General features: G+C 50.3%; 1 protein-coding gene across 1 annotated transcript; it reads right to left on the bottom strand.

Annotated features, from left to right (window-relative positions):
• Nucleotides 1-7,620: 7,620 nt before the first annotated feature.
• LOC131412349 (proproteinase E-like) lies at nt 7,621-13,685 on the bottom strand. The gene is made up of 7 exons (XM_058551938.1): nt 13,559-13,685; nt 12,506-12,585; nt 10,574-10,671; nt 10,317-10,451; nt 9,036-9,172; nt 8,503-8,645; nt 7,621-7,851 (listed from the first exon to the last, which is right to left on the bottom strand). The coding sequence occupies exons 1-7, from the start codon at nt 13,683-13,685 to the stop codon at nt 7,621-7,623; spliced, it is 951 nt and encodes a 316-aa protein (XP_058407921.1).
• Nucleotides 13,686-15,151: the final 1,466 nt, after the last annotated feature.

Below are 15,151 nucleotides of genomic sequence, written 5' to 3'. Positions count from 1 at the left end.
CAAAATACATACACAGAAGCGTATATGACCTGATATATCCACAAACAATACCTGGAAGGTTATTAAAGAAATGAACTGCATTTATTTCTGAGGGGCAGGAACAGCACAAGAGGGAAACATTTTTCATGTCTTTCTGTATTGTTTCTTTTTTAACTACAACTATGTATTACTTTCATAACAACTCAAGAGGGAGAAAACTTTTCAGGCTTTCCCCTCCTGCCCAAAAGCTTTCTGAGTGAAAACCCCTAATCGACTTAGGAAAACACCCTTTTATTAATTCTTTTAGTTTCCAGCACCAGATTTCTTTACAACCCCGGCTTCTAGGAACAGTTTCAATTGTCAGTAGGCCAGTTCTCAAGGTTGACTCTGAAAGATGGACCAGCTCCACGATTTACCCAGCTTATAAACTTGTCAGTTTTAGAAGACCACCCGCCAGACACAAGGCTTACTCTCACCACGTAATCACTCCAGTTTACTGCGCACTTATTTCTTATCTGCCACTGCGCTGAGCGTTTTACAAACACTCCCCTCTACACGATCCCCTTAGCCACTCGGGTTCAGTTCCTGATACGACTCTCTACCGCCCCAGTTGTCTCCATCAACAACAGCAGCAGCCGCTACCACCGGTTGAATTTTCCCGGCCAGACACTCCGCAGAAGCCTTCCCTCATCCCATCTTCCCGATAACCCAGTAGGACAGTTACTGTCATTTGCATTCACAGATAAGCAAATGGGGGCTCGGGGAGAGGGGACCTGCCAAGGTCACAAGGCTGGGAAGTGGTGGGACCACTCACCCGAGTAAAAAAAATCCCCGGCGTCTAGGCGGGGAGCTGAGCCGACTCCTCCCACCACAAGGGCGCGGCTCGGAGGGCCTAGGTCGGGCGGAAAATGCCCTTCTGGGGCTCTAGGGCTGGGACCGTCTCCTCCCCGTCCTGAGCTGATGCGGGGCCCGCGGCCACATCAACCCCAGCAGCCCGCACACCCCAAGGGCAGGGCCTCGCCGCTCCTAGGGCCGCCCGCTCCCAACAGTCCGCGCGCGGGGGAGGGCGGGGCGGAGGGGCGGGAGCGGAGCGTTCACCTGCGCAGGTGCCCCCTCCGAGGGCGGGGGCGGGGCGGTGACAGCTCACGACGACGCTCGAAACCCCACCACAGACTCCCGGCGCAGAGCCCCGCAGCCCCCGCCGGAACCGGAAGTGCTTCCCGCCCGGAAGTTGGAAGTGGGGCGGGGCTCCGCGCGCTCTGGATTTTGGTGAGTGGTGCTCGCCTGGGCTGCCGCGGTGCTCCGGCCTTCCTACGCTGGGGAGCTTCGGGGAAGTTCTTTGTCTTGCTGAGCCGCGGTTTGCCCAGCTGCAGACTGGAAAGAAGATGAAGCGGGAACTGAGACACTCTCGGAGCCCGCCCGCAGCTGAGTCAGCGCCCCACCCCGAGGTTACACCCTGGAGCCTTGGCACCACCCAGAGGAAAGAACCCAAAATAGAGGGCGGGTGCCTGCTGTTGGGAGACAGTGGTCCTGGATGGCTCCCCGTCTTATCACTCCCCATGAGCAGTGGGCACAGTCTCACAGGGCAGGTAGCCCTGCCTCGGTGTACCCAGACAGAAGTGGGCATGTGCCCGTGGGGGGTTGACATTCTGTCCAGGGGGAGACCCCGTGTGTATAGGAGGCTCAGTCTTAGCCCTGTGTGCCTCTTCCCCAAGACTTTCCAATTGCTGATGGTTGAGAACTGAAGTTTTGACGTCATGCTGAGCTGGTTTGAGTCTGGGCACATAGGTTAAATAGCACCTCCTGTAAGAGGAAGTGCAGAGATACTAACCAAGGCACCTCCCACCTGGCTCTTAACCCTGAAGGGGAAGGGACTTGGTCTTTAGGGAGAGGCACTCGGTTGGGTCATCCCACTTTCCTTTCAACTGGCCTATCCAAATAGGATGGGAAAGAGAATTAAGAGGGGCACCCCAAGGCCCTTTTGCTGGCTTATCACCCCAGACCCAGTGTCTCTGGGAAAGGGAAGATGTGCCCTTTGCACTGCCAGTGCTGGTCAGTAAACTCCTAGATGACCAGGTACTCCAGCTGGTGGTTGGAGACCCAGGGCTCCTTGCTATGGCCCTACCCTTACTTCCCTTAGGGACTGTGGGCCCTGCCCCCACTCACTCCTACAACCCTTTGCACCTTTCACCTCCTCTCAGCCTTAGTTTGCCCATCTGTAAAATGAGAGAGCTGGGCTAGGTTAAGGACTTCCAATTGTACTCCCACTCCCAACTCTTAGGTTCCTTGGGGATGCTTCAGAAAACTGCAGGGTTGGGGGGACAGCAGGTTGGGTCCCACAGCAGCTCCAATTTTATAGGCTTATAAATTTATTTAAAAAGTATATATGTTGTGGCTCTGCACAAGATTGTTGTGTCGTTCAGGATAAAACGTAAACCTTGTACTTTGCCCCACCTCCCTCATCTTTCCCCACCCTCCTGTTCACTCACTCTGCTCCAGGCACACTGAGCTTGTTAGTTTGCAAACCCGACTGGCTCCCCTTCACCTCTTTGGTGATCTCTGCTTGTAATGCTCTTTCTTGATCTGTTTGTCCAGATTCCAGCTCAAATGGAGTCTCTCCAGGGCAGACTTCACTGCCCACCCTTCTTTTTATTTGATGAGAAAGATTGACTCTGAGCTAACATCCGTCGCCAATCTTCCTCTTTTTGCTGAGGAAGATTGGCCCTGAGCTAACAACTGTGCCCATCTTCCTCTATTTTGTATGTGGGACACCTCCACAGCATGGCTTGATGAGCAGTATGTACGTCCACGCCCAGGATCCGAACCCGCAAACCCTGGGCCACTGAAGTGGAGCACGCAAACTTACCCACTGTGCCACCGGTCCCGCCCGCTGCTCGCCTCTGCTAAAGGCACCCATCTGGTCCCTTTGTATCCTGTTACTCTGTTTTTGTTATTACCTGTTTATTTTCTATCTCGTCCACTTGAAGCAGGGTCCGCATGACTGTCCTATCACTATGTCTCCACCTAAAACTGAACATAGGCTGGGTAAACATTTGTTGAATGAATCAATGAGTGAATGAATGAACAAAGGCTTGAATTTTATAATAAAACCAATCTGATATAGACCACCAGGGACACAGGTGTAGTTTAACAAAGTTAGGTTCATTAACTTGATGCAGCAAGCACCCAGAGGAACCATGAGGTGCCTTACTAAATAAAGGAAGAAACAGGGCTATCATAGAATTTGGGGGAAGAGTGGAATTTGGGTGAAAATGAAATGAAGCAGTGTTGATAGGCTCAAAGCAAACCTGGCTGTATGGAAAGGGGTTAACATCTGGCTTAGGCTGAGAAGTGGACTCATAGTCCTGTTCTCTTGGCCACCACAAAGTTAAGATATAGACTGTTGTGCCAAAAACCCCTTGTCTGAAGCTCTGCACCTGAGTTGGTAAACCAGGCTGCTTCTCTGTGTCAAATCGGGCTCCGACCCACTAGATAAGGGGATGTTCCATTCTTACTGACGTGATTTCGACAGCAGAGTTTCTCAGCACTATGTCTTTGGTGTTAATTGACAAAGAAGGTTTGACGGGTTCACCTTAGACAGGAATCCCTCGATGCCTCAGTGATCTGAGTGTGAGGACCACCGAGAGCTCCCATCTTCCCATCCCAATGTGACCCCAGCTCCCTGGGCCCCACATCACTCTGCGCCTCCATTAGAACAGAGTCAAGTCTCCCTCCCTGCTTGGGTGTACCTGTCAGCTTCCCAGCCAGACTGTGGGCTCATCGAGGACTTGGCCCAAGTTTGGGTCATTTTCCTCTGCCTGTGCCTGGCACAGAATAACAGTAGGTGCTCTGTCCATGTTCATTGACTCTGACTGTTGAGAGGTTTTCTAAACACAAAGAAAAAGAAGTGGAAGGAAACATCAAAATGATAGCAGCAGCTGTATACGAGAGGTAGGAATGTGGGTGATTTTTAATAATCTTTCCTAAAGTGCAAATTTCTAAAATATAGCCAATATTAATGTTTTGAAAAAGGAAAAGAGAATAGAATTGTTGACTCTTTTAAGATTAAAAAAATGAATTATTGATACTTTAGTGATTTTGTTATTTTTTTTTTTTTATTTCTTTTTCCCCCAAAGCCCCAGTAGATAGTTGTATGTCATAGCTGCACATCCTTCTAGTTGCTGTATGTGGGACGCGGCCTCAGCATGGCCGGAGGAGCAGTGCGCACCCGGGATCCGAACCCAGGCCCCCAGCAGCGAAGCACACGCACTTAACCGCTAAGCCACGGGGCCAGCCTGACACTTTGGTGATTTTAAAATGAGAACTACGTTGTTGACATCACGTGATTAAATAGCATTGCAACACTGATCCCTTATCATTTTTAAAAAAGAATAGAAGTGTTGACATTGTGTTTTTTCAGAAAATGGATTGTTCGTAATTTAGAAAACAAAAACAAAGAATTGTTGGTATTGATACTCTCAAATCATTACTCAAAAAATAGTTTTTGACTATATGGTTTTTAAAGGATTTGAATTGTTGGAGATTAAAAAAAGGAAATTGAAATATTGATCAAATTGTCGGCACTTTTAGGCAAGATTTCCTAACTCTCTGTTGCCCATGCAGGAGAAGGTGTCAGCCTTCCCCCACGCCTGGGTGGAATTTTACATGTTTGACTGCCTTTATCCTAAAACTATTTTTGAAAATTGTCCAAGGGCTTTTCCCTGACCCATTGGGAAGAATTAGATACTCACCTTTTGCAACCCTGCTGTGCCTTGGGAACACCTGACAGATACATGTGTCACCCAGCACTGATTGACTCAGTACAAATGATTAACCCATGCATGTTCCAGAATTTCTCCCATCCTCCCCCGCACCCCTGTTATGCAGAGGTCTCTGCTCTCCTTGACTCAGTTCTTTCCTTGCCCTCACTCTGGCCTTGCCAGACTAGTTCTTGGGCTTTTGTAGGAGCCAGAGTGGGGTGAGGTCGAGGAGAGTTTTGTGGGAGAGGGTTGAGATTCCAGGAGTGGTTTTAGGAGAAAAAGGTGGGGCAGTTGTAGTGTGTGGAGACAGTGGATGGGAAAAGGGAAAAAAGGGAATTTTAAGAAGTATTGTTGATACCATCACTTTGGAGAGCAATTTGACAATTGGTAAAGTTGAAAATGAGCACACGCTCCCACTCAGCACTTCCATTTCTGGGAATACACCCTAGAGAAACTCACACATGTGCACCTGGAGGTATGTCCAAGGACGTTCATTGAGGCACTATTTATAATCACAAAAAATTGGCCCTGCTGTAACTGTCCATCAGCAGGGGGAAAAGGATAAATAACTAGTGTTGTCATGCAATGGGATACTCTGAAAACTAGCAGCAATGAACTAGAGAGGCATCAATGAGCATGGAGAGAACTCAAAAACATCATGTTGGGTGAAGGAAGCAAATTGCAAAATAACTCGTATAGCGTGAAGCCATGCATGTATTTTTAAAAACAAAAAAATGCAGTATAGTGTTTATGGATGTTTATATATGTGATAAAAATATAACAGCATGAAGTAGAAGGATAAACACCAAACTCATTTTATCAGTCAGGATAGGTTAGGGCCGCTGTAATGAACACCCCGAATCTTAGTGGCTTGTAACAACAGAGTCTATTTCTTGCTTGTGCTGCACGTCCATGAGGGCTCAGCAGAAGCTCTGCTCCATGTCTCCTCACTCTGGGACTGGGCTGATCTGTAGCTACCAGTTGCCATGGCAAAGGGAAAGAGAGCTTGGCAGATGGTCCTGTCTCAAATCTTCACCTTGGCCAGACCAAGCCACGTGGCCAAACTCTACCTCAAGGGGGCAGGCAAGAGCTGTCCTACTATGTGCCCCAAAGGAAAAGCAGTAATACTGGGGGACAACCCCACACCCATGATGATGATGACCTCTGGGAAGAGTACAAAGGGGCCTCCACCTTAGCTATAGTTATTATTTTAGAAAATATGAAGCAAAAAATGTGAAATTTGTTCATTCTGGAGGGAGGCGACAAGATGTTCCCTGTATTATTCTCCATGTTGTCTCTTTCAAACTTTTCAAAACTAGACGTATAATTTTTAAAGGGAGGGAGCAATGGAACAACATTAATATTAAAAATTGTGTATATATGTGTCCTTGCTAGGACCGTGTTTCCTTTTGCTGTAGTCAGAAGACACGAGTAAAGGAATTCGGTTGTTTTATGTTGCTTTTGGCTGCGTGGTGGCGGTCTTTTGGACCTCAGCAACAGCTCACTGGGCTCTGAGCTTGTTTCCAGCATTGTATGAGCATGTGTGTGTCTGCCCCCCTCTCTCCCCCACCCCCGGCCTGCAGCACAGGGTCCCCCTGAAGTTGTCCTACTTATGTCTGAACTCAAGCCCTGAGTTTGCCACAAAGATGGTGCCTAGTAAATGTTTGATGAATGACTCTAATATGCTCATTTCGATCTAAATAGTGAGCCATTTCAGGGCAGGAACCACATTGTCTCACCCCTCTGAGCCCTCCTCTGGAACGAGGAATGAATGCTTGTTGAATGAATGAATGACCACAGCCTTCCTTCCCCAACCCATCAACAGAAGCCGAAAACACATGCCCTTCCCACTCCACCATGAGCCTCCCAAGGGGCTGGGAAAGGCACTTTTTCTGCAGCTTCTACCATGTTTTTATGCCTACATTGATAAGCCAATGAGTGTATGTGGCTATATACTAGGGTGACCAACTTCCCAGGACTCTCCCAGTTTTAGCACTGAAAGTCCCGTGTCCTGGGAACCCCCTCAGTCCCAGGCAAACTGGCATGGTTGGTCACCCTATAGCATCTTTCTTCTCTATGGGCCTCATTTTTTCCTCATTTTCATCTGTGAGGGTTGGATGTGGTCTTGTCTCTACATATCAGATCTAAGATTTTAGATACAGGCCAGAGGGGAAGAGGTGAGTCAAAGAAGAAAGAAAGACTGGAGTCGGGATGTTTTGAGCAATCTTTATTTTTTACAGAGAGTGTGGATTAGCACTGCCATCCAGGCCTTGGTTCTAGTGGCTTGAAATGGTCTGGAAAAAAACCCAGAATAGTCTAGTTAGGAGCACAGATTCTGAAGCGTGTGGAACAGGATTCAACTCCCAGGGTCAGTTAGCGATGTGACCCTGGGAGAGTGACTTGATCTCTCTGAGCTTAAGTTTCCTCATCTGTGTAATGGGGGTAATCACAGTACTTACCTCATGGGGGTTTTTGATTAAACTGTTAACAAGTTAGTTAACAAGTTAACAGACTGCCTGGCACCTGTTAAAGTAGTCTATAAATGGCGGATATTACTGTTTTCATGAACATTATTAATCCTCCCTGACCATTCATTCCCAGATGAGGTTTGCACTCTCACTGGGGCCTGAGTGTCCCCTATCACAGCTCTCACCACATTTCATATTATTGTTCACTTAATCATCTGTCCCCCACGAAGCAGCCCTTTGACACATCTCTCTATCCTCCATGACAAGAAAAGACCTGGACCAGAGGAGGAACGTCATAAACACTTGTTGAAATAAGGAAGTTCAGCAGGAGTTCAAAGCTCCACCCAGAAGGAATGTCCCCAAGGGCCCCTCCACTGCTGACCTTCCAGGATCCTCTCAGCCCCTGCTCAGGATCAGCTGTTCTCACCCATCCCCCCAGCACCTCTCGGAGGAGCCAGCGCCAGAGCCCTCCCGGCTCGCCTTCCGCTCACCTCCTCGATCCAGCCGATGAAGGCGGAGACACGCGTGAAGACTGTGGGCTTCTGGAGAGTGTTGCAGCCACGGGAAGACACGAAGCTGGTCACACCATGGACCTGCCAGGAGCCATCTGCTGCAGGGCAATTGAGGGGTCCTCCAGAGTCACCCTAGAATGGTCAGAGAGCAGTGGGGGCCTGATCCATGTCTGAGCTTTAAGGAGTTGGTTCTGACTTTGGCGATTTCCAGAAACTCCTATATTACTTGACCTCCCTGAGCCTCAGTTTGCTCATTTCTGATTGGGGAATAATATCTGTCCTACAGGATCCTGTGAGAATTAAATGAAATAATATATGATCTTAGCACAATGCCTAGTAGAGAAAGCAATCAATAAATGGTAGTTCCCGTTATTAGTGCCATAGTTAATTATGAATATTACGTTTCATACTTATAATAAAACGATAGTATTGTTTGATTATAACTTCAGGACTACAGAGTTGAAGGTGACTTTAGAGGTCATACTGTCAATATCCCTTGCTATGCTGATGGGGAAGCCTGAGGACCAGAGAGGGACAGTGACTTGCCCCAGGGCAAGTCAGTGTGAGCTGGGACTAGAATCCAGGTCCTGACTCCCAGGCCAAGGCCATGTGTCTGGACTATGCTGATTTCCTCCAAGTCCTGGCTGGCCTGGAGCCTGAAGGGGACAAGCAGGCAAGATACCTCCTCTACCTTCCAGGCAGATGGCAGAGATACCCAGGGGCCCCTGCCCAGCTGAGTGGCTATAGCCTGGGACTGCCTCGGGCAGGAGAGAGCTGACTCACATTGCACCCAGCGCGGGTGTCCCCGCCGGCGCACACCATGGTGGTCTTCACGCTGCTACCCCACCAGTCCGACTGGGAGCAGTGCTCATAGTCCACCACAGGCAGCAGGGCCTCCTGCAGCTTGGTTGGGAGTGGCCCTCCAGCTGCAGGGATAGAGAGCACTGCGTGTGGGGTCGTGGGGGTGCAGGACCTGGGCTGGGGTCTGGAAGTCAGGGCTGGGAGCCTCAGAGTGGGGTGGGGGGTTTGAGGCAGGCAGCTCTTCTAGTCTGATGGGGACTCTCCTCCCACCAAATTATATGGTCCTGTCTGCTTTGTCCACTATAACATCCCCAGCACCTGGCACATAGAAGACACTAAAAAATGTTCAATTGAACACATTCATGTTTGGGAGGATGAGGGGAGAAGGCTGCCACTGGAGGAGGAATGGGAGAAACATGAAAGGACCAGTCCTGGTGTTTGCCCTCAACCTCTGGCCCCCAGGCCCTATCTTCCTGCCACTGTCCCTGTGGCTGGCTGGAGGGGTGGGCACATACTATAGAGACGGCCCCAGCCGCTGATGTAGCAGGGCGCCTCATTGGGCAGGATGTCGCCGGCAGGAGGGAGGGAGGCCAGCTGGACCTCATCTCCTAGCTGGGCGCTGCTCGAGAGCTTGATGAGGGCGATGTCATTGCTGGGGAGGAAGGAAGAGTCACAGAGAGCCTGGTCCTCCAGCCAGACCAAGCCCCACCTCCCAACCTTTGCTCCAGATATTCCCGAAGGGTATGCCCTTGCCGCTCCTTTTCCCTCCAAATCCCATTCATTCCTATGGCTGAGCAACTTTAGGAAGCCCCCCAGCCCCTTGAGCCTCTGCTGACCCTTGGCCTTCATAATTGTCCTCAGCTTCTACGCCAGTGGTTCTCACACTTCAGCTGCATCGGAATCACTGGAGGGCTTGTTAAAACACAGGTTGCTGCGTCCCAGCCCCAGAGTTTCTGATGCAGTGGGTCTGGGTGGGACCTGAGGAGTCACATTTCTAACAAGTTCCCAGGCGATGCTGACGCTGCTGGCCTGGGGACCACGCTTTGAGAAGCGCTGCTCTTGGTCTTCATCTGCTTGCTTGTCACTCAAGTCGTTTCACCTGGGTTCGCTTATTCTCTTCACTTACCCCAGGGGCCCCCATGAAGATAGATCAAGTTCTTGACCATCAGGCCCCTCACTCCTGCCCTGCACTTTCAGGCGTTCTGTACCCTTCTTTGACCCCTTCACCAGAAAAATGCTGAGCCACACAGACGCACAATTTTGCATGCGCTTGAGGGGCTCAAGAAGCCCTGCTTTCGTGTTTTCGCCCAGTGATTGTCTCCTTGACCTTCACAACCACGAAGGAAGCCCAGAAGGTCACCCTCGACAAGTGGTCAAACAGAGACCAAGAGAAGGGCAGTGACTCGCCCAGGCCACACAGCAGCTTAGTGCTGGAGCCTGACCCTCAGGCCACTGCTCTTCTTTTGTCATGGTGCCGGGAACCAGGAAGCTCGGGATGAATGTCAAATGGAGGAACCCTTGGATTTGGGAGATGGGGTGCCAGAGGAGTCCTGGGTTCTGAAGCCAGCTAGCCAAGTGGCCTTGGGGGAGTTCCTGCCCCTCCCTGGGCCTGCTGCCCCTCTGAAGGGAGAGAGGTTTGCTACAGATGGTTCTTAAAGGCTCTGCTGGCTTCGACCCTCAGTGTGTGGGACCTGGACCCAGCCCTACTGTCCCCGAGAGTATCCTCAGAATCGGCTTTGGGGTCACAGAGGGATGCGTAGAGGAGCCCTGGGTCCCGGGCCTGAGAGTTCACTCACCCACAGGCCACACAGCTGGAGTTCCAGCGTGGGTGCACGAAGAGGTCTCCAGCGTTGATGGGGATCACCTGTTCGGGGCCCTCCTCCACAGCCCGGTCATACTCGCCCAACACCACCTGGTAGGTCCGGGAGCTCCTGCCGGTGGAAGTGAGGTCAGTTTAGGCCTGATTGGCTTCCCTCCCTCCCCTCTCAGAGTCACCCACCACCCTGGCCTGCCTGGGTCTTACGCAAGGACGGGGACAAGTGAGAGAACTCACGAGATGCAGTGGCCCGCAGTTACGACCCAGTCAGCGGTGATAAGGCTGCCACCACAGGTGTGGTAGAAGGCTCCATTACTCTTATACTGCAGGGAGACCTAGTGGCCAGAGAGGGAGCAGCCTGAGTTGTCTGGGCTCCACAATGAGGGGTGTTACCCATGGCTGTATAGGTCGTGCACTGTACAACTCTAGAGGGCAGCATTCATGTAGAAAAGAATCTTACGCTCTAGAAATGTGCAGTGCCCAACCTGCACAACTGCTCGTGGTGGCCCATCACTTTTCCACTAGGATCACATTTTGACTCTCCAAAGCTGTCCAACCCCCAACCCTATGACCTCCCTGGGGACCTCAACATTCTCTGCCCTTTAGGATATCTCCAAACCTTCTGTCTCTTGAGAGCCCAGAGGCCCTCTGTTCTATCAGGCCCCCGGTTCTTCTTCTTCTTTTTTTTTTTTGTGAGGAAGATTGGCCCTGAGCTAACATCTGCCAATCCTCCTCTTTTTTTTTTTCCCCACTGAGGAAGACTAGCCGTGGGCTAACCTCCATGCCCATCTTCCTCCACTTTATATGGGACACCGCCACAACATGGCTTGCCAGGTGGTGCGTCGGTGCGGTGCGCGCCCAGCGAACCCCGGCCCGCTGCAGCGGAGTGCGCACACTTAACTGCTTGCGCCACTGGGCCGGCCCCAGGCCCCGGGTTCTTCTGAACCTCAGTTCTTTCAGGGCCTCTTGAGCACTCTGAGGCACAACCCTCCCTGAGTCCTTTCCACGCATTTCTTCTTTTCTCATTTCCTACATTCTGATTTTCAAAAGCTCCCTCTAAACCAGGAGTTGGCAAACTACACATGGGCCAAATCTGGCCTGTGGTCTACTGTTGTCCATAAGATTATTGGAAGACATGAGATTATAGTCGCACTCACTCATTTGTGGGTCACCTGTGGCTGCTTTCATGCTGCAGTGGCAGAGTTAAGTCATTGCAATCGAGACCATATAGCCATTTCCTCTCTGGTCCTTGACAGAACAAGTTAGCTGACCCCTGCTGTAGACTAGTGCCATCGATAGAACTTTCTATGATGGTGGAAATATTCTCTATGTTGGCTGTCCAATATGGTAGCCACTAGCCACATGCGGCTACTGAGCATTTGAAATGTGGCTTGCATTGAGCAACTGAATTTTTAACATTAATTTTAATTAATTTAAATTTAAACAGCCACGTATGGCTAGTGTTATGGGCTGGTATGTTAGCGCAGGGAGTCTAGCCCTCTGTGCCTCCCTCCACTGACCTCTGTAAAGCCCCTCATCCCTTTATTGCTCTCAGACCTTATAGCCCTGTTGTATAATTTGAGGAGTCTAGATACGAGTCCCCCCCCCTTGGGGCCAGTCCGGTGGTGTAGTGGTTAAGTGCACACGCTCCACCGCAGTGGCCCGGGGTTCACAGGTTCGGATCCCGGGCGCACACCCACACACTGCTTGTCAGGCCATGCTGTGGCAGCATCCCATATAAAGTAGAGGAAGATGGACACGGATGTTAGCCCAGGGCCAGTCTTCCTCAGCAAAAAGAGGAGGATTGGCATCGGATGTTAGCTCAGAGCTGATCTTCCTCACCCACACAAACAAAACTAGAAATGAGTCCTCCCAAATCTCTCTCCCTAAACACAGTGCCTAAAATTCTACTCTTAGCGCACCAACCCCTCGAGTTAAGCATTGTCCTCGCCCCAGATTCCACTTCTAACTTGCAAACAGTCCAGTGAGGGTAACAGATTGAATGGGCAAAACTTCCATAGGAAGTAGATTGTCAAAGGGTTTCCCGGCCTTTGGAAGCTGAAGTGGATACTGGAAGCAAAGCAAATGGGTCAAGACTGGATGCCTTGCAATCAGAGCATGCGATGCAGAGCCCATGGTGGGAAATAGTGCAGCTGATATTGCTCTTACCTGCCAGGGCCAGCTGTAGGGGACCGCGTCCTGGCCATTGACAACGCGGGAGGAGATCTGGGTGGAAGGATAGCCACAGCCTGAGGCAGGAGGGGAGAGCAGACGTGCCAGTCAGCCAGTGGGTCCCCAAAAGGAAAAAAGTCTGTGGTACAGTCCTAGCTGTGACCCCCTGCAAGCCCCTTCCCCTCTCTGGACCTCAGTAGCCGCATATGAACAGTGATCATTTGGACCAGAGCAGGGGTTTCCAGAGTCCCAGGAGTCCAGGGATGGAGATGAACGTGTGGCCTCCTTCCATGGCAGGATCAAAGGTGTTGATGCACTTAGAACAGTGCCTGGTGCCCACTGAGCCCTCAAGGAGTGATAGCTCCTGTCATAAAGAGTGGAAGCTTTGGAATAAGACTGACTGGGTTCAAAATGCAGTTCTGCCCCTCATTCTAGGAGGGGCTACTTTACTTCTCTGAGGGTCAGTTTCCCCATCTGTAAAATGGGGACAATAATAATACTTACCTCATGGGGCTGTTGTGAGGATTATATGAGATAATATAAGAAAAAATTCTTAGCACTCTGCCTCGCATATAGTAAGCACTTGAAAAACATTATCTGTTACAATTACTGTCAGTCAAGGGAGGCTGCTTGGTAGAGGTGGCCTTGAGCTGGAATGTAATATGGCAGAGAGATCAGGAAAAGACTAGATCACAGGATATGGAGTGGGGTAGGTGGAGCGTGAGAAGAGAGTTGGAGGGTTAAGCAGAGGAACAGAAATTCCGTCCCAAGCAGTCTAACCACAGTGCCCAAGTTCTTCATCATCAGACTGCCCCCATCTAGGACTCCCACCACAGCCCTTTGGGTTCCCCAGTCTTTCCCCCGCGCTGGTCTATCCACAGCTTCCCCTCCATTCTCCTGCTCCAGCACCAAGGAGAAAGCCTCCACAATCCTGCCCCAGGGATAAGCTAAGACCCTTGCTCTGGACCCAGGTGTTGGGTGCACGAGACCCAGGGTGGGTGGCAGATTTCAAGGGCTCCTGGCCCAGTGCAGCACAGGCTGGGGTCTTACCAGGGGCCACAAATAGGAGGAAACTCAGCAGCCGGAGCATCATGAGTTTTGAGATAGGAAAGGGACCATAGCCTGGGACTCTAATATAGGACAGAAGGCAGGTGGTAGGGGCCGGACTGGGCCCCATTTCCGGAACAGGTGGTGGAACACCCTGTCTCCCATGGTCCAAGGCCAAGGTCCCTACCCACTGCAGATGGGGGAGTGACCCAGAGTTTCCTCCAACATGTGGCTGCACAGGTGCCATTGAATGGCCAGCTGATAACAGGGGAGAGGGATGGAGAGGTTGCATCAGAACAAGCCAGCCCCTTCCAGGAAAGAACACGGCTCTGGAACTGGTCAGACCTAGGTTCAAATCCTGGCTCTGCCACCTCTAGGCTCTGTGACCTTGGGCACATGGCTTAACTTCTCTGAGCCACAGATTTCTCATCTCTAATGTGGGATTAATATTGAGTGCTTTCTCTATACCAGGCTGTCCATGAATAAGATAGGATCCCAGCTCTCCTGGAGCTTGAGTCTAGTAGGGGAGACAATGACTATCAACAAAAATAAATAAAGGCTATTTCTGATTGTGGTGGTAGGTGCTATGGAGAGAAGGAAATGTGGGTGACTGGGGTGGGAATGGGAGTAACGCATTTAGATGGGGGCCAGAGTGGGGGCATTTGGGCTGACAAGGTAGTGTTTGATTGAGTCCTAAAGGATATGTGAAAGCCAGCCCTGGGAAGCCCCGCAGGTGGGGTGCTCAGGTGGAGAGGACGGCAGGGGCAAAGGTCTGGAGGCTGGAATGGGCTTGGCTTGTCCGAGGAGAGGGAGGTCAGCATGGCCGGAGCATAAGGGTCAAAGTGGAGAGCGGTGGGGGCTGACGGCAATGAAGAGGCGTCTCCTAAGGCTGAATTCTCGAGTGATCCAGCAGTTCCACTCCTAGGTATAGACCCTCGAGAAAATTTTGCACCTGTACCCCAGGAGGCACAAGAAGGTCCCCGCAGCCCTGTCCTCCATCCTCAATAGCAAAACCCTAGAAAAAGCTCAAATGTCCATCAAGCTGAGTGGATGAATATGTGTAGTACAGTCACAGGATGGAATATTAATCAGCAGTCAAAAAGAATGAATCACAGTGACATGCCACAATGTAGATCATTCCCAGGAATATAAATTAAGAAAAATGTCCCAGAAGATTAAATGCAGTTTAATACTCTTTTTATAGAATTAAAACAACTGAAATTTTAAAATATACTTTTCAATGAATACAAATAGGTGAATAAAACTGTATAAAAGGGCAAGTAAAGGCAGGATGGACATAGGATTCTGGTTGATGGTTGGCTCAAGTCTGGGGTTGGGGCGAGGAGGATAGGGTAAATGTTGCTCAAGGTTCTAGCTTTGTTTTGGTAGTTTTTGGTTTTCGCTTTGGCTTTCTTGAAGGTTAATTCACATACAGTAAAATTCACCAGTTTTAATCATAAAATCAACAAGTTTTGACAAACATATACAGTCATGTAACCACTGCTACAATCATGATATAGAACATTGTCATTACCCAAAAAATTTCCCTCCCGCCTGGTCACATTCTATCCCACCTCCACATCTGGCCCCTGGCAA

This window comes from Diceros bicornis, chromosome 13 (assembly GCF_020826845.1).
Source record: "Diceros bicornis minor isolate mBicDic1 chromosome 13, mDicBic1.mat.cur, whole genome shotgun sequence".
NCBI lineage: Eukaryota > Metazoa > Chordata > Mammalia > Perissodactyla > Rhinocerotidae > Diceros > Diceros bicornis.
Note: the sequence above shows the minus strand (reverse complement) of the source record. Positions and strands in the feature narration are given on the sequence as shown.